The following is a 19,210-nucleotide window of genomic DNA, read 5'->3' as shown; positions in this document are numbered from 1 at the left end:
AGGGGTTGGACACGTTAGAGGCAGGAAACACGTTCCCAATGTTGGGGGAGTCCAGAACAAGGGGCCACACAGTTTAAGAATAAGGGGTCGGCCATTTAGAACGGAGATGAGGAAAAACCTTTTTCAGTCAGAGAGTTGTGAATCTGTGGAATTCTCTGCCTCAGAAGGCAGTGGAGGCCAATTCTCTGAATGCATTCAAGAGAGAGCTGGATAGAGCTCTTAAGGATAGCGGAGTCAGGGGGCATGGGGAGGAGGCAGGAACGGGGTACTGATTGGGAATGATCAGCCATGATCACATTGAATGGCGGGTGCGTACAGGCTCGAAGGGCCGAATGGCCTCCCCCTGCACCTGTTGTCTATTGTCTACCTCGGAACACGTGACAATGAATTAAACTGAACTGAACTAATCTAATGCAGGGGATGAAAAGTGCTAAGCTTCAGGTCGGGACATTGAGTTTAGTTTGGAGATACAGCGCGGAAACAGGCCCTTCGGCCCACCGAGTCCGTGCCGACCAGCGATCCCCGCACACTGACACCATCCGACACACATTCGGGACAGTTTGCATTTATACCAAGCCAATTAACGTATAAACCTGTACGTTTTCGAAGTGTGGGAGGAAACGGAAGATCTCGGAGAAAACTCACGGGGATAACGTACAAACTCCGTAACAGACAGCACCCGCGGTCGGGATCGAACCTGGCGCTGCACGCGCTGTAAGGCAGCAGCTCTACCACTGCTCCACCGCGCCGCCCGATTTCTTCGGACTGTCGGTCTGCAGAAGGGTCCTGGCCCAATAACGTGCATCCTGCATCCCCTCCCCTCCCCTCCCCTCTCTCCCTCACTCCCTCCCTCCCTCACTCACCCCAGCCGCCCTTGTAGTTCCCCCGTTCCCATCTCGGTGTCCCTCTCGTGAGCGCATCTTGCCCAGCCAACAATGGGCCATTGTGGGCTCCACCCGTGGTCGCCTGTCGCCGGGCCCTGTTTTTGCCCCGGCTTCCCCCATCTTTCAGTCCGGAGACGCCTCCCCTCCCCTCCCCAGAAACGTCACCTCTCCATTCCCTCCGGAGATGCTGCCTGGCCCTCCGAGCAGCTCCAGCATTTTGTGTCCATCTTTCCTTCGGTTTAGCGGAGATGCAGCGGGGAAACGGGCCCTTCGGCCCACCGCGTTCCGCGCCGACCAGCGACCAAAGCGTTCACGCCAGTTCTACCCTACCCGCTGGGAACAGTTTGCAGAGGCCAACTAACCTACAAACCAGCCCGTCTTTGGCATGAGATCACCGGTTCTAACTCAGCCAATGATGGGCGGCACGGTGGCGCGTCGGTAGAGTTGCCGCCTCACAGCGCCAGGGACCCAGGTCCCATGCCAACCTTGGCGTGCTGTGTGTGTGTGTGGAGGTGGTACGTTCTCCCTGTGACCTGCATGGGTTTCCTCTGGTTCCCTCCCACACTCCAAAGACGTGCACGTTTGTCGGTTAATTGGCTTCGGTAAAGATTGTAGGATGTCCCTGGTGCGCGTAGGACAGTGCTGGTGTAGGATCGCCGGTCGGTGCGGACTCGAAACAAAACTGTATCTCTCAACAAAATACTAAACTCTGTCCGAAGAATCAGTCCGAAGAAGGGTCTCGACCCGAAATGCCACCCATTCCTTCTCTCCAGAGATGCTGCCCGTCCCGCTGAGTTGCTCCAGTATTTTGGGTCTATCCAAGTCAAATTAAGGCAGAGATAGAGAGATTCTTGATTAGTACGGGCGTCGGAGGTAATGGAGAGAAGGCAGGAGAATGGGGTTGGGGGGGGAGAGATAGATATTTGTGTCGGAATGAACTGCAGATGCTGGGTTAAGCCAAAGATAGACACAAAATGCTGGAGTAACTCAGCGGGACAGACCCTTCTTCAGGGGACAATAGGAAATAGGTGCAGGAGGAGGCCATTCGGCCCTTCGAGCCTGTACGCACCACCATTCAATGTGATCATGGCTGATCATTCTCAATCAGTGCCCCGTTCCTGCCTTCTCCCCACCCCCTGACTCCGCTATCCTTAAGAGCTCTATCCAGCTCTCTCTTGAATGCATTCGGAGAATTGGCCTCCACTGCCTTCTGAGGCAGAGAATTCCACAGATTCACAACTCTCTGACTGGAAACGTTTTTCCTCATCTCCGTTCTAAATGGCCTACCCCTTATTCTTAAACTGTGTGGCCCCTGGTTCTGGACTCCCCCCAACATTGGGAACATGTTTCCTGCCTCTAACGTGTCCAACCCCTTAATAATATTATATATTTCGATAAGATCCCCTCTCGAAATTCTAAATTGGGCGGTAAAATGTAGGTCGGATCGTGGAGATAAAATGTAGTCGGAGACAGTCAGACTGGTGGGAGAACTGGGAAAGGGGGGAGGGGATGGAGAGAGGGGGAATGCAAGGGCTACTTGAAGTTGGAGAAGTCAATGTTCGTATCACTGGGGTGTAAGCTGCCCAAGCGAAATATGAGGTGCTGTTCCTCCAATTTGCGCTGGGCCTCACTCTGACAATGGAGGAGGCCCAGGACAGAGAGGTCAGTGCGGGAGTGGGAGGGGGAGTTGAAGTGCTCAGCCACCGGGAGATCAGGTAGGTTCGGGCGGACTGAGCGGAGGTGTTGAGCGAAACGACCGCCGAGTCTGCGCTTGGTCTCGCCGGTTTACAGTAGATGAGGTTGGAGGAGGTGCAGGTGAACCTCTGCCTCACCTGAGAGGGCTGTTGAAGGGGCCCCTTGGATAGTTGCATCTATCATCGATGTACACCAGCACCTGCAGTTCCTTCCCACTAAAACTAAACCTCTGTCTTGCTTCTCCAGTGAAAAGATCCATTGAGATTTTGGAGCGTCCACCGACCAATGTTATTCCCGATGCCAGAAATTACCTCTACGTCAAACCCACTGGTAAATATGGCTCAGAGTCGGTCCCTAACCAGCCTGCTCGAGGCAGGATGGTGGCCATTGTTAACGAACTGTACAGGGTTGGCGTAGCACAGTGGCGCCGCGGGAGAGTTGCTGGCGATCGCTGGTTGGCGTGGACTCGGCGGGCCGAAAGTGCCTGTTTCACCGTGTCACAAAGTCAGAAGTGATAGGAGCAGAATTAGGCCATTCAGCCCAACAGGTCTACCCCGCCATTCAATCGCGGCTGATCCATTTTCCCCTCCCAACCCCATTCCCCTGCCTTCTCCCCGTAACCCCTGACACCCGCACTAATCAACAATCGATCTATCTCTGCCTTAAGTATATCCACTGACTTGTGGCCTCCACAGCCGTTTGTGGCAAAGAATTCCACAGATTCACCACCCTCTGACACAAGAAATTCCTCCTCATCTCCTTCCTGAAGGAACGTCCTTTAATTCTGAGGCTGTGCCCTCTGGTCCTAGACTCTCCCACTAGTAGAAACATCCTCTCCCCACCCACTCTATCCAGGCCGCTCACTGTTCTGTAGATTTAGATTTAGAGATACAGTGCGGAAACAGGCCCTTCGGCCCACCGAGTCCGTGCCGCCCAGCGATCCCCGCACACTAACACACACTAGGGACAACTTTAACATTTACCCAGCCAATTAACCTACAAACCTACACGTCTTTGGAGTGTGGGAGGAAACCGAAGATCTCGGAGAAAACCCACACAGGTCACGGGGAGAACGTGCAAACTCCGTACAGACGGCGCCCGTAGTCAGGATCGAACCTGAGTCTCCGGCGCTGCATTCGCTGTAAGGCGGCAACTCTACCGCTGCGCCACCGTGACGCCCATCAATTTTCAATAGGTTTCTATGAGGTCCCCCCCCCCTCGTTCTTCTAAACTCCAGCGAGTACAGGCCCAATGCCGACAAACGCTCATCGTACGTTAACCCACTCATTCCTGGGATGGTTCTCGTAAACCTCCTCTGGACCCTCTCCAGAGCCAGCACGTCCTTCCTCAGATACGGGGCCCAGAATTGCTCACAAGGCTCCAAATGGGGCCCGACCAGCGCCTTATACAGCCTCAGCATCACATCCCTGTTCTTGTGTACAAGCCCGCTCGAGATAAATGCTAGCGTTGCGTTTATTTCTTTGCTACCGATTCGTTTCCACCCTGTATCTCTAAATGAAAGTAAAATACGGGCGATCGCTGGGCGTGGCGGGCCGAAGCGCTTGTTTGCGCGCCGCGTCTCCAAGCAGGAGGCACGGTGGCGCGGCGGTAGAGTTGCTGCCTCACAGCGCCGGAGACCCGGGTTCCATCCCGACCGCGGGCGCTGTCAGGTGAGAGGGCCAACGTTTAAAGAAGACTAGACCAAGTGGACCTGTTGGGCCCAAACCTCACCTGCATTGGTGCAGCACCCTCTCATGTGCTCATGGTCTTGTGGTCATGGTCTTGTTGTCTTGTGAAACCCCCTGAAACCCAACAACCAGTCAAATTTAAACAGCCTCTCACACTGCCTTGAGGACATAAAATGTTGGATGGCACAGAACTTCCTCCAATTAAACGAGAGCAAGCCTGAGGTCATCCTATTCGGCCCCCCCCACCCCGACTCCATCAAATTGATAACAGGCAGTCTTGGAAGCCTATCCTGCCAAGTCAAACCGCATGTCAAAAACCTCGGCGTGATATTTGACTCTGCATTAAAATTTGACAAGCAAGTCAACGCTGTGGTAAAAGCCAGCTTCTTCCAACTTCGAACCATAGCTAAAATCAAACCTTTCCTCCAATTCGACGACACAGAAAAAATCATTCACCCTTTCATTTCCTCCCGCCTAGACTACTGCAACTCCCTATACACTGGGATCAGCCAATCTTCCCTGTCCCGCCTGCAACTGGTCCAAACGCCGCAGCAGCGAGACTCCTGACGGGTACCCGTAAAAGGGACCACATCACCCCGATGATTCTGGCCTCTCTCCACTGGCTCCCTGTACGGTACAGAATCAACTTCAAGCTCCTCCTATTCACGTATAAAGCCCTAAATGGACATTTCCCCCCCTACATCAAAAATCTTCTAACCCCCCTCTCTAACTCCAGGTCCCTCAGGTCGGCCGACTTGGGGCTACTCATTATCCCACGGTCTAGGCTTAAGCTCAGGGGTGACTGCGCTTTTGCGGTTGCAGCTCCTAGACTGTGGAACAGCATCCCTCTCCCCATCAGAACTGCCCCCTCCATCCACTCCTTTAAGTCCTGCCCCAAAACCTATTTCTACTCCCTAGCGTTTGAGGCTCATTGAGGAGGCGCTGTGAACTGTTTGCGCGCTACTGTAGGTTTCATTTTTTTTTCCATTGGAACCTAATCAGATGTACAGCACTTTGGTCAACGTGGGTTGTTTTTAAATGTGCTATACAAATAAAATTGACTTGACTTGTGGTCATGGTCTTATGGTCTTATGGTCCTATGGTCTCATGGTCCTATGGTCTCATGGTCCTATGGTCTCATGGTCTTGTGGTCTCATGGTCTTGTGGTCTCATGGTCTTGTGGTCTCATGGTCTTCTGGTCTCATGGTCTTGTGGTCTTATGGTCTTGTGGTCTTATGGTCCTATGGTCTCATGGTCTTGTGGTCTCATGGTCTCATGTTCTTGTGGTCTCATGGTCCTATGGTCTCAGGGTCTTGTGGTCCTATGGTCTCATGGTCTTATGGTCTCGTGGTCTCATGGTCTTATGGTCTTATGGTCTTGTGGTCTTGTGGTCTTGTGGTCTTGTGGTCTTGTGGTCTTATGGTCTTGTGGTCTTATGGTCTTATGGTCATGGTCTTGTGGTCTTATGGTCCTATGGTCTCAGGGTCTTGTGGTCATGGTCTCATGGTCTTATGGTCCTATGGTCTCATGGTCTTGTGGTCTCATGGTCTTGTGGTCATGGTCTTGTGGTCTTGTGGTCTTGTGGTCTTGTGGTCTTATGGTCCTATGGTCTCAGGGTCTTGTGGTCATGGTCTCATGGTCTTCTGGTCTCATGGTCTTGTGGTCTTATGGTCTTGTGGTCTCATGGTCTTATGGTCTTATGGTCATGGTCTTGTGGTCTTATGGTCATGGTCCTGTGGTCTCAGGGTCTTGTGGTCATGGTCTTATGGTCTTATGGTCATGGTCTTGTGGTCTTATGGTCTCAGGGTCTTATGGTCTCATGGTCTCATGGTCCTATGGTCTCGGGGTCTTGTGGTCTCATGGTCTCGTGGTCTTATGGTCCTATGGTCTCATGGTCTTGTGGTCTCATGGTCTCGGTCTTGTGGTCATGGTCTCATGGTCTTCTGGTCTCATGGTCTTGTGGTCTTATGGTCTTATGGTCTTGTGGTCATGGTCTTGTGGTCTGATGGTCATGGTCCTATGGTCTCATGGTCTTGTGGTCTCATGGTCTTATGGTCTTATGGTCTTGTGGTCATGGTCTTGTGGTCTGATGGTCATGGTCCTATGGTCTCATGGTCTTGTGGTCTCATGGTCTTATGGTCATGGTCTTATGGTCATGGTCTTGTGGTCTGATGGTCATGGTCCTATGGTCTCAGGGTCTTGTGGTCATGGTCTCACGGTCTTCTGGTTTGGGTTGATGGTCTTCTGGTCTCCTGCAGCGAGCATCCTGGGTAACGCGGTGGAGAACGCACTGACCCCGGCCGGCATTGACAAGCTGATCACCGAGCCTATGGGCTGCGCGGAGCAGACTGCCATGCACATGGCCCCCACCGTCTTTGCTGTGGAGTACCTGGACCAGACCGAGCAGTGGATCTCCCTCGCTGCCGAGCGCAAGGACGAGGCGCTGTCCCTCATCGAGAAAGGTGCGAGCCTTCCCCCCCCCCCCCCCCCCGGACCACCCGCACGTCCATCCGCTTCCCAAACCCTCGACCAACGTCACCTTAATCCGTGACCCTGATCCTCATTCCCGACTAATGTCACCTTCATTCCTGCCCCCGACCCCAATTCCCAACTGACATCACCTTCATCCGCGAGTCTGATCCCAATTTCCGATTAACGTCACCTTGACCCTGACCCTAATTCCCGACTAACGGCACCCATATCCGTGACCCTGATCCCATTCCCAACTAACAGTCGCCTTAATCCGTGACCCTGATCCTCATTCCCGACTAATGTCACCTTCATTCCTGCCCCCGACCCCAATTCCCAACTGACATCACCTTCATCCGCGAGTCTGATCCCAATTTCCGATTAACGTCACCTTGACCCTGACCCTAATTCCCGACTAACGGCACCCATATCCGTGACCCTGATCCCATTCCCAACTAGCAGTCGCCTTAATCCGTGACCCTGATCCTCATTCCCGACTAATGTCACCTTCATTCCTGCCCCCGACCCCAATTCCCAACTGACATCACCTTCATCCGCGAGTCTGATCCCAATTTCCGATTAACGTCACCTTGACCCTGACCCTAATTCCCGACTAACGGCACCCATATCCGTGACCCTGATCCCATTCCCAACTAACAGTCGCCTTAATCCGTGACCCTGATCCTCATTCCCGACTAATGTCACCTTCATTCCTGCCCCCGACCCCAATTCCCAACTGACATCACCTTCAGTATAAGAAAATAACTGCAGATGCTGGTACAAATCGAAGGTATTTATTCACAAAGTGCTGGAGTAACTCAGCAGGTCAGGCAGCGTCTCGGGAGAGAAGGAATGGGTGACGTTTCGGGTCGAGACCCTTCTTCAGACTGATGTCAGGGGGGGGCGGGACAAAGGGAGGATATAGGTGGAGACAGGAAGATAGAGGGAGATCTGGGAAGGAGGAGGGGAAGAGAGGGACAGAGGAACTATCTAAAGTTGGAGAAGTCGATGTTCGTACCGCCGGGCCGCAAGCTGCCCAGGCGAAATATGAGGTGCTGCTCCTCCAATTTCCGGCGGGCCTCGATTAACGTCACCTTGACCCTGACCCTAATTCCCGACTAACGGCACCCATATCCGTGACCCTGATCCCATTCCCGATTAACATCACCTTAATCCCTGACCCTGATCCCAATTTCCGATTAACGTCACCTTGACCCTGACCCCAATTCCCGATTAACATCACCTTAATCCCTGACCCTGATCCCAATTCCCAATCGGTGTCACTTCAATCAGTGCCCCTAATCCTCATTCCCGATTAACGTCACCTCAATCCTTGACCGGGATCTCCATTCCCAACCAACGTCATCTTCATCCATGATCCTGATCCCATTCCCGATTAACATCACCTTAATCCGTGACCCTAATCCCATTCCTGACTAATGTCACCATAATCCGTGCCCCTGATCCTCATTCCCAACTAACGGCACCTTAATCCACAACCCTGATCCCATTCCCAACTAATGTCATCTTAATCCATGACCCTGATCCTCATTCCCGATTAACGTCACCTTAATCCTTGACTGGGATCTCCATTCCCTACTAATGTCATCTTCATCCATGACCCTGATCCCATTCCCAAGTAACATGACCTTAATCCGTGCCCCTGCTATTCATTCCCAACTATCGCACCTGGAGTACTGTGTGCAGTTTTGGTCTCCAAATTTGAGGAAGGATATTCTTGCTATGGAGGGCGTGCAGCGTAGGTTCACTAGGTTAATTCCCGGAATGGCGGGACTGTCGTATGTTGAAAGGCTGGAGCGATTGGGCTTGTATACACTGGAATTTAGAAGGATGAGGGGGGATCTTATTGAAACATATAAGATAATTAGGGGATTGGACACGTTAGAGGCAGGAAACATGTTCCCAATGTTGGGGGAGTCCAGAACAAGGGGCCACAGTTTAAGAATAAGGGGTAGGCCATTTAGAACGGAGATGAGGAAGAACTTTTTCAGTCAGAGAGTGGTGAAGGTGTGGAATTCACTGCCTCAGAAGGCAGTGGAGGCCAGTTCGTTGGATGCTTTCAAGAGAGAGCTGGATAGAGCTCTTAAGGATAGCGGAGTGAGGGGGTATGGGGAGAAGGCAGGAACGGGGTACTGATTGAGAGTGATCAGCCATGATCGCATTGAATGGCGGTGCGTACAGGCTCGAAGGGCCGAATGGCCTCCTCCTGCACCTATTGTCTATTGTCTATTGTCTCCTTAATCCACAACCCTGATCCTTATTCCCAAGTAACATCACCTTAATCCGTGACCCTGAACCCAATTTCCGATTAGCGTCACCTTGACCCTGACCCCCCAATTCCCGCCTAGCGGCCCCTTAATCCCTGACCTTGATCCCATCCCCGGCCAATCATCCATGACCCTGATTCCCATTCCCGACTAGTGTCACCTTCGGTGGCGCAGCGGTAGAGTTGCCGCCTCACTGCGCCGGAGATCCGGGTGCGATCCTGACCACGGGCGCCGTCTGTACGGGTTCCATCCTGACTGGGACCTTGATCTGATACGTGCCCACGCGTCAATGAACCGCGCCCACGCGTCAATGAACCGCGCCCACGCGTCAATGAACCGCGCCCACGCGTCAATGAACCGCGCCCACGCGTCAATGAACCGCGCCCACGCGTCAATGAACCGCGCAACCTTCTGTTTCCAGGCTACACCAGGATCTTGGTGTTTAAGAAAGACGATGGATCGTACGGAGCGTGGAAAACCCGCCCCAGTAGCACATGGTGGGTGGTCTGTGATGTATGCAAGGCAGAGACCAGACCTGGCCAAGTGGACCTGGTGGGCCCAAACCACTCCTCCATTGGTGCAGCACCCTCTCCTCTCCCCACCCCCTCCTCTCCCCACCCCCCTCCGTCCCTCCCCCCTCCCCCCTCTCCCTTCCCCTCCCCCCACTCCATCCCCCTCAACCTCCCTCCCTCCCCCTCTCCCTCTCTCCCTTCCTCCCTCCCTCCATCCCCTCCCCTCCCTCCCCTCCCCCCACTCCATCCCCCTCAACCTCCCTTATCCACCCCCCTCCCCTCCATCCCTTCCTCACTCCCTCCATCCCCTCCCCTCCCTCCCCTCCCTCCCCTCCCCCCACTCCATCCCCTCCCCTCCCTCCCCTCCATCCCTTCCTCAATCCCTCCATCCCCTCCCCTCCCTCCCCTCCATCCCTTCCTCCCTCCCTCCATCCCCTCCCCTCCCTCCCCTCCCCCCACTCCATCCCCCTCAACCTCCCTTATCCACCCCCCTCCCCTCCCTCCCTTCACTCCCCTCCATCCCCTCCCCTCCATCCCCTCCCCTCCCTCCCCTCCCCCCACTCCATCCCCCTCAACACCCCTTATCCACCCCCCTCCCCTCCCTCCCTTCCCCTCCCCCCACTCCATCCCCCTCAACCTCCCTTATCCACCCCCCTCCCCTCCCTCCCTTCCCCTCCCCCCACTCCATCCCCCTCAACCTCCCTTATCCACCCCCCTCCCCTCCCTCCCTTCCTCACTCCCCTCCCTCCCCTCCATCCCTTCCTCACTCCCTCCATCCCCCTCCCCTTCCCCCTCCCTTCCCCTCCCCCCACTCCATCCCCCTCAACACCCCTTATCCACCCCCCTCCCTTCCCCCTCCCCTCCCTCCCTTTCTCACTCCCCTCCATCCCCTCCCCTTCCCCCTCCCCTCCCCTCCCCCCACTTCATCCCCCTCAACCTCCCTTATCCACCCCCTCCCCTTCCCCCTCCCTTCCTCACTCCCCTCCATCCCTTCCTCAATCCCTCCATCCCCCTCCCCTCCCCCCTCTCCCTTCCCCTCCCCCACTCCATCCCCCTCAACCTCCCTTATCCACCCCCCTCCCTTCCCCCTCCCCTCCCTCCCTTCCTCACTCCCCTCCCTCCCTTCCTCACTCCCCTCTCTCCCTTCCTCACTCCCTCCCCTCCCCCTTTCCCCCCCTTCCCCCTCCCTTCCCCTCCCCCACTCCATCCCTCTCAACCTCCCTTATCCACCCCCCTCCCCTCCCTCCCTTCCTCACTCCCCTCCATCCCTTCCTCACTCCCTCCATCCCCCTCCCCTTCCCCCTCCCTTCCCCTCCCCCCACTCCATCCCCCTCAACACCCCTTATCCACCCCCTCCCCTCCCTCCCTCCCTCCCTCCCCCTCCCCCCTCTCTCCCTTCCTCACTCCCTCCCCTCCCCCTTTCCCCCCTCCTCCCCTCCCCCTTCCCCTCCCCCACTCCACCCCCCCTCAACCCCCTTACCCTTCCCCCTCCCTCCCTTCCTCACTCCCCTCCCTTCCTCACTTCCTCCCTCCCCCTTTCCCCGTCCCCCCCACTGCATCCCCCTCAACCTCCCTTATCCCCCCTCCCTCCCCCCCCCCCTAGGAGATAGATTTAAACTTTAAAAGGTGAATAACGTTCAAAATATAACACCGATTTCAGTGAAACTTCTTCCATTGGCACCAAAGGGAGGAGGGTGAGTAAAGGTGGGCCTAAACTTGCCGCGCTGTCGTGCACCGTTTTGGCTGTTGCCAACTTCCTCACTCCCACATAAGGGACAAAAGGTGAGGTCACCGCCCCGCGCCCCTCGTGACCTCACCCAGCCAGCGGCCACGTGCTCCCGCTCCACCAAAGGCGGCCGCCTGGGCTGGGAGGTGGGTTGCTATGCAACCTCCGTCAGGCGGCACCCGGGCCTCCAGACCTACACTGTCCGGGCCTACAGCGTCCGGGCCTACAGCGTCCGTGCCTACACTGTCCGGGCCTACACTGTCCGGGCCTACAGCGTCCGGGCCTACACTGTCTGGGCCTACACTGTCCAGACCTACACTGTCCGGGCCTACACTGACTGGATCTACAGTGTCCGGGCCTACACTGTCCGGGCCTACACTGTCCGGGCATTCACTGTCCCGACCTACAATGTCCGGGCTTACAGTATAGTCCTACAATGTCCGGGCCTACACTGTCCGGACCTACAGTGTCCGGGCCTACAGTGTCCGGGCCTACAGTGTCCGGGCCTACACTGTCCGGGCCTACACTGTCCGGACCTACAGTGTCCGGGCCTACAGTGTCCGGGCCTACAGTGTCCGGGCCTACACTGTCCGGGCCTACACTGTCCAGACCTACACTGTCCGGGCCTACACTGACTGGATCTACAGTGTCCGGGCCTACACTGTCCGGGCCTACACTGTCCGGGCCTACAGTGTCCGGGCCTACACTGTCCGGGCCTACAGTGTCCGGGCCTACACTGTCTGGGCCTACACTGTCCAGACCTACACTGTCCGGGCCTACACTGACTGGATCTACAGTGTCCGGGCCTACACTGTCCGGGCCTACACTGTCCGGGCATTCACTGTCCCGACCTACAATGTCCGGGCTTATAGTATAGTCCTACAATGTCCGGGCCTACACTGTCCGGGCCTACAGTGTCCGGGCCTACAGTGTCCGGGCCGACAGTGTCCGGGCCTACACTGTCCGGACTTACAGTGCCCTCCGGGCCTAATACGGGACAAGGGCAGTCCCGTACGGAAGAAAACAATTTAGCTGAATATACGGGATGTCACGGCTAACACGGGACATTTGGCAACCCGAGCATAGAAACATAGAAACTTAGAAAATAGGTGCAGGAGTAGGCCATTCGGCCCTTCGAGCCTGTACGCACCGCCATTCAATATGATCATGGCTGATCATTCAGCTCAGTAGCCTGTACCTGCCTTCTCTCCATACCCCCTGATCCCTTTAGCAAAAAGGGCCACATCTAACTCCCTCTTAAATATAGCCAATGAACTGGTCTCAACTACCTTCTGTGGCAGAGAATTCCACAGACTCACCACTCTCTGTGTGAAGAAATGTTTTCTCATCTCGGTCCTAAAAGACTTCCCCCTTATCCTTAAGCTGTGACCCCTGGTTCTGGACTCCCCCAACATCGGGAACAATCTTCCCGCATCTAGCCTCTCCAACCCCTTAAGAATTTTATATGTTTCTATAAGATCCCCCCTCAGTCTTCTAAATTCCAGCGAGTACAAGCCCAGTCTATCCAGTCTTTCCTCATATGAAGGTCCCGCCATCCCAGGGATCAATCTGGTGAACCTTCTCTGTACTCCCTCTAAGGCAAGAACGCCTTTCCTCGGGTTAGGAGACCAAAACTGTACGCAATACTCCAGGTGCGGTCTCACCAAGGCCCTGTACAACTGCAGCAGAACCTCCCTGCTCCTAAACTCAAATCCTCTTGCTATGAATGCCAACATACCATTCGCTTTCTTCACTGCCTGCTGCACCTGCACGATTGCTTTCAATGACTGGTGCACCATGACACCCAGGTCACGTTGCATCTCCCCTTCTCCCAATCGGTCACCATTCAGGTAATACTCTGCTTTCCTGTTCTTGCCACCAAAGTGGATAACCTCACATTTATCCACATTATATTGCATCTGCCATGCATTTGCCCACTCGCCTAATCTATCCAAGTCACTCTGCAGCCTCCTAGCATCCTCCTCGCAGCTAACACTGCCACCCAGCTTCGTGTCATCCGCAAACGTAGAGATGTTGCATTCAATTCCCTCGTCCAAATCATTAATATACACTGTAAATAACTGGGGTCCCAGCACTGAGCCTTGCGGTACCCCACTAGTCACTGCCTGCCATTCTGAAAAGGACCCGTATATTCCTACTCTTTGCTTCCTGTCCGCCAACCAATTTTCTATCCACCTCAACACTGAACCCTCAATACCGTGTGCTTTAAGTTTGTACACCAATCTCCTATGTGGGACCTTGTCGAAGGCCTTCTGAAAGTCCAGATATAACACATCGACTGGTTCTCCCTTGTCCACTCTACTAGTGACATCCTCGAAAAATTCTATAAGATTCGTCAGACATGATTTGCCTTTGGTAAATCCATGCTGACTTTGTCCGATGATTTCACCACTTTCCAAATGTGATGCTATCACATCTTTAATAACTGACTCTAGCATTTTCCCCACTACCGATGTTAGGCTAACTGGTCTATAATTCCCCGTTTTCTCTCTCCCTCCCCTTTTTAAAAAGTGGGGTTACATTAGCTACCCTCCAGTCCTCAGGAACTACTCCAGAATCTAAAGAGTTTTGAAAAATTATCACTAATGCATCCACTATTTCTGAGGCTACTTCCTTAAGCACTCTGGGATGCAGCCTATCTGGCCCTGGGGATTTATCTGCCTGGGCAGACAGATCCTTGATTAGTGCGGGTGTCAGAGGGTTACGGGTCGAAGGCAGGAAGTTGGGGTTGGGAGGGAGAGATGGACCAGCCGTGATTGAATGGCGGAGTAGACTTGATGGGCCGAATGGCCTGATTCTGCTCCCGCCTGATGTCTGTGGGGAGGTGCAGTCAGGGGCGGGTGGGGCTGGGGGGGATTATTGCCCAGCACCAGTGCACGTCGGGGCCTCACACGACTTGTGACCTACCTGTTGCCCCTCAGGCTGACGGCGTTTATTGTCAAGATCTTCTGCATTGTCAAGCGGCACGTGGCGGTGAATGAGAAGCTCGTCTTTCAGTCGGTCTCCTACCTGATCAGGGCTCAGAGAGACGATGGGCACTTTGACGATCCACACCCCTTGCTAATGAAGGCCATGCAGGTTAGAACAAAGGCCAGTCGGCCCATCGAGTCTGCTCCCATCAGCCAAAACATAAACCACCTGCTCGCTCCGTACACCCACCACCCTCTGTGTGAAAAAGTTACCCCTCAGATTCCTATCAAATCTTTCCCCCTTCACCTTGAACCCGTGTCCTCTGGTCCTCGATTCTCCTACTCTGGGCAAGAGACTCTGTGCGTCTACCCGATCTATTCCTCTCATGATTTTGTACACCTCTGTAAGATCTCCCTTCATCCTCCTGCGCTCCAGGGAATAGAGACCCAGCCTGCTCAACCTCTCCCTGTAGCTCACACCCTCTAGTCCTGGCAACATCCTCGTAAATCTCCACTGAACCCTTTCCTGCTTGACAATATCTTTCCTGTAACACGGTGCCCAGAACTGAACACAATACTCTAAATGCTGCCTCACCGACCAAAGTCTTATACAACTGCAACACCACCTCCTGACTTCTACACCGATCAGCCAAAACATTATGACCACCTGTCCTACATGCTGTTGGTCCTCCGTGTGCAGCCCCATACACAGCAGGGTACGATGCACTGTGTATTGTGACACATTCCTCCCCTGACCACCATTAACATTTCCTGTGACTTGTGCCACAGTCGACCTTCTGTCGGTTCGGACCAGACGGGATGGCCTTCGTTGCCCCTCGCGCATCGATGAGCCTCGGGCGCCCAACACCCTGCCTGTCGCCGGTTTGTGGTTTGTCCCTCCTCGGACCACCGTCGGTCGGTGCTCACCACTGCTGACCGGGAGCACCCCACAAGCCTTGCCGTTTCACAGATGCTCTGACCCAGTCGTCTGGCCAGAACAATTTGGCCCTCGTCAAAGTGGCTCGGGTCTTTACTCCTGCCCATTTACTCCTGCGTCCAACACGTCAACTTCAAGAACTGACTGTTCGCTTGCTGCCTAATATATCCCACCCCTTGACAGGTGCCATTGTAACAAGATAATCAATGTTATTCACTTCGCCTGTCAGTGGTCGTGATGTTTTGGCTGGTCGGTGTACTCCGGCATTCGATCGTGGCTGATCTATTTCCCTCCCAACCCCATTCTCCTGCCTCATCTCCATAACCCCTGACAATAGACAATAGACAATAGGTGCAGGAGGAGGCCATTCAGCCCTTCGAGCCTGTACGCACCGCCATTCAATGCGATCATGGCTGATCACTCTCAATCAGTACCCCGTTCCTGCCTTCTCCCCATACCCCCCTCACTCCGCTATCCTTAAGAGCTCTATCCAGCTCTCTCTTGAAAGCATCCGACGAACTGGCCTCCACTGCCTTCTGAGGCAGAGAATTCCACACCTTCACCACCCTCTGACTGAAAAAGTTCTTCCTCATCTCCGTTCCAATCAAGAATCTATCCGTCTCTGCCTGAAATATATCTGCTTGAGCGGCACAGCGCGGAAACAGGCCCTTCGGCCCACTGAGTCCGTGCCGCCCAGCGATCCCCGCACATTAACACTATCCTACACGCACTAGGGACAATTTACAATTTTTTACCGAAGCGAATTCATCTACAAACCTGCACGTCTTTGGAGTGTGGGAGGAAACCGGAGCGCCCGGAGAAAACCCACGCAGGTCACGGGGAGAGAACGTACAACCTCCACACACAGTCGTTGATAGGAAGGTTCAGTCGCCTGATAATTACTGGGAGAAACTGTATCTGAAAACGCACACCTCCAGATTCAGGGACAGTCTCTTCCCAGCTGTTATCAGGCAACTTAACCATCCGACCAACATGTGGAGACAGGCCTATAGTGCCTGGGCCGACATTGTCTGGGCTTACACTGTCCGGGCCTACACTGTCCGGGCCTACAGTGTCCAAGGGGCTACAGTGCCCGGGCCTACAGTATCCGTGCCTACAGTGTCCGGGCCTACACTGTCCGAGCCTACAGTGTCCGGGTCTACATTGTCCGGGTCTACACTGTCCGAGCCTACAGTGTCCGGGCCTACACTGTCCGGGCCTACAGTGCCCGGGCCTACAGTGCCCGGGCCTACAGTGTCCATGCCTACAGTGCCCGGGCCTACAGCGCCCGGGCCTACAACGTATGGGCCTACATTGTCCATGCCTACAGTGTCCGGGCCTACAGTGTTCGGGCCTACAGCCCCCCCCGGGCCTAATACGGGACAAGGGCGGTCCCGTACGGGACAAACCAAGTTAGCCCAAAATACGGGATGTCCCGGCTAATCCGGGACAGTTGGCAACCCTAGCCACACCGATCGGCTGATCCCAGCCCCTGCGTGGTTCCACCTTTGTATCACGCGCACGTTAGCCTCTGTGACGGCCGTTTTTCTCTCTGCAGGGAGGGGTCGGTGGTACCGAGAGCCAGGTCACACTGACCGCCTTTGTGACTGTGGCACTTCAGCATTTCCTCAACACCTTCCTCCAGCCCAACAGCCCGAACATTGCTAAACTGGTACGTCGTGCAGGTGGAAGGGAACGGCAGCAGGTGAAGGCCAGCACAACGCCGCCCTTTATTTCGAGAGGGCTCGGACTTCGATCAATAGACAATAGGTGCAGGAGGAGGCCATTCGGCCCTTCGAGCCTGTACGCACCGCCATTCAATGTGATCATGGCTGACCATTCTCAATCAGTACCCCGTTCCTGCCTTCTCCCCATACCCCCTGACTCCGCTATCCTTAAGAGCTCTATCCAGCTCTCTCTTGAAAGCATCCAGAGAATTGGCCTCCACTGCCTTCTGAGGCAGAGAATTCCACAGATTCACAACTCTCTGACTGGAAAAGTTTTTCCTCATCTCTGTTCTAAATTGCCTACCCCTCATTCTTAAACTGTGTGTGGCCCCTGGTTCTGGACTCCCCCCAACATTGGGATTGAACAGGGATTGTAATGCTGGAGAAGGGCCTTCAACCCGGAACGTGGCCCGTTCCTTCTCTCAGTGGATGCTGCCCGTCCCGCTGAGTTACTCCAGCACTTTGTGTCTATCGCATCTGCAGTTCCTTCCCTCACAGATCAATAAACATAGTACTTCTTCTCGACCCGAAACGTCACCCATTCCTTCTCTCCAGAGATGCTGCCTGTCCCGCTGAGTTACTCCGGCACTTTGTGCCTACCTTCAATTTAGTTTGGTTCAGTTTAGTTTAATATCGCGCGTACCGAGCGAGGTACAGTGAAAAGCTTTTTTGTTGCGTGCTAGCCTGTCGGCGGAAAGACAATAGACAGTAGGTGCAGGAGGAGGCCATTCGGCCCTTCGAGCCTGTACGCACCGCCATTCAATGCGATCATGGCTGATCATTCTCAATCAGTACCCCGTTCCTGCCTTCTCTCCCCCGTACCCCCTGACTCCGCTATCCTTAAGAGCTCTCTCTTGAATGCATTGAAGACGATAAATGATTACCATCGAGCCGTCCACCGTGTGCAGACGCAGGAGTGAGGATATTGCAAAACAGGCCGCATTTGGGGTGTTGCGTAGGACGGAAACTTGCAGATGCTGGTTTACACCGAAGATAGGCTTCAAATGCTGGAGCAACTCAGCGGGACGGGCAGCCTCCACTGAGGGAAGGGATGGGTGACGTTTCGGGAGCAGTTTTGGGGCCCCGTATCGGAGGAAGGGCGTGCTGGCTCTGGAGAGGGTCCAGAGGAGGTTTACGGTCAAGAACGATCCCAGGAATGAGTGGGTTAACCCACGATGAGCGTTTGTCAAGCACTGGGCTGGAGTTTAGAAGAACGAGGGGAGGGGGGGACCTCGTTGAAACTTCCCGAATAGTGAGCGGCCTGGATAGAGTGGGCGTGGAGAGGATGTTTCCACTGGTGGGAGAGTCTAGGACCAGAGGGCACGGCCTCAGAATTAAAGGACGTTCCTTTGGGAAGGAGATGAGGGGGAACTTCTTTAGTCAGAGGGTGGGATTCTTTGCCACTGGGGGCCACAGACTAAAGAAATTCCTCCTCATCTCCTTCCGAAAGGAACGCCCTTTAATTCTGAGGCTGTGCCCTCTAGTCCTAGACTCTCCCACTAGTGGAAACGTCCTCTCCACATCCACTCTATCCAGGCCGCTCACTGGGCTCGGACTTATCCTGAGTCAGTGTCACCTGGCGGGATGTGTATAAAGGGTGGAAATTTCACCATCGCCACTGATCCTTGTGTTAGAGTGATACAGTGTGGAAACAGGCCCTTCGGCCCAACTTGCCCACACCGGCCAACATGTCCCAGCTACCCTAGTCCCACCTGCCTGCGCTTGGCCCATATCCCTCCAAACCCGCCCTATCCATGTACCCATCCAACTGTTTCTTAAACGTTGGGATAGTCCCAGCCTCAACTACCTCCTCTGGCAGCTCGTTCCACACACCCACCGCCCTCTGTGTGAAAACGTTACCCCTCAGATTCCTATTAAATCTTTTCCCCTTCACCTTGAACCCGTGTCCTCTGGTCCTCGATTCCCCTACTCTGGGCAAGAGACTCTGTGCGTCTACCCGATCTATTCCTCTCATGATTTTGTACACCTCTATAAGATCTCCCCTTCATCCTCCTGCGCTCCATGGAATAGAGACCCAGCCTGCTCAACCTCTCCCTGTAGCTCACACCCTCTAGTCCTGGCAACATCCTGGTAAATCTTCTCTGAACCCTTCCGAGCTTGACGATCTCTCTCCTGTAACACGGCGCCCAGAACTGAGCGCAATATTCTAAAATGCGGTCTCTCGTACAACTGCAACGTGACCTCCCAACCTCTCTCCTCGACGCCCTGACTGACGAAGGCCTTTGTCTCGTTTGCAGAGAGAGAGCATTGGGAAAGCTGTGGGCTTCCTGGGCCAGGAGTTGCCGAATATCAGACAGCCCTACACAGTGGCGATCTCTGCCTACGCCCTTGCC

The 19,210-nt window shown here is 54.6% G+C and overlaps 1 protein-coding gene across 1 annotated transcript in view; it reads left to right on the top strand.

Annotated features, from left to right (window-relative positions):
- The window catches only part of LOC144602890 (complement C4-like), a 95,938-nt gene that overhangs the window by 55,977 nt on the left and 20,751 nt on the right, over positions 1–19,210 (top strand). The window contains exons 14-19 of the mRNA XM_078416011.1: positions 2,826–2,909; positions 6,526–6,729; positions 9,446–9,521; positions 14,205–14,361; positions 16,688–16,801; positions 19,115–19,207. Of these exons, the coding sequence (XP_078272137.1) occupies positions 2,826–2,909; positions 6,526–6,729; positions 9,446–9,521; positions 14,205–14,361; positions 16,688–16,801; positions 19,115–19,207 (728 nt within the window). The remainder of the gene's footprint in view (positions 1–2,825; positions 2,910–6,525; positions 6,730–9,445; positions 9,522–14,204; positions 14,362–16,687; positions 16,802–19,114; positions 19,208–19,210) is intronic.

This window comes from Rhinoraja longicauda, chromosome 19 (assembly GCF_053455715.1).
Source record: "Rhinoraja longicauda isolate Sanriku21f chromosome 19, sRhiLon1.1, whole genome shotgun sequence".
In the NCBI taxonomy this organism is placed as follows: domain Eukaryota; kingdom Metazoa; phylum Chordata; class Chondrichthyes; order Rajiformes; family Arhynchobatidae; genus Rhinoraja; species Rhinoraja longicauda.
Note: the sequence above shows the minus strand (reverse complement) of the source record. Positions and strands in the feature narration are given on the sequence as shown.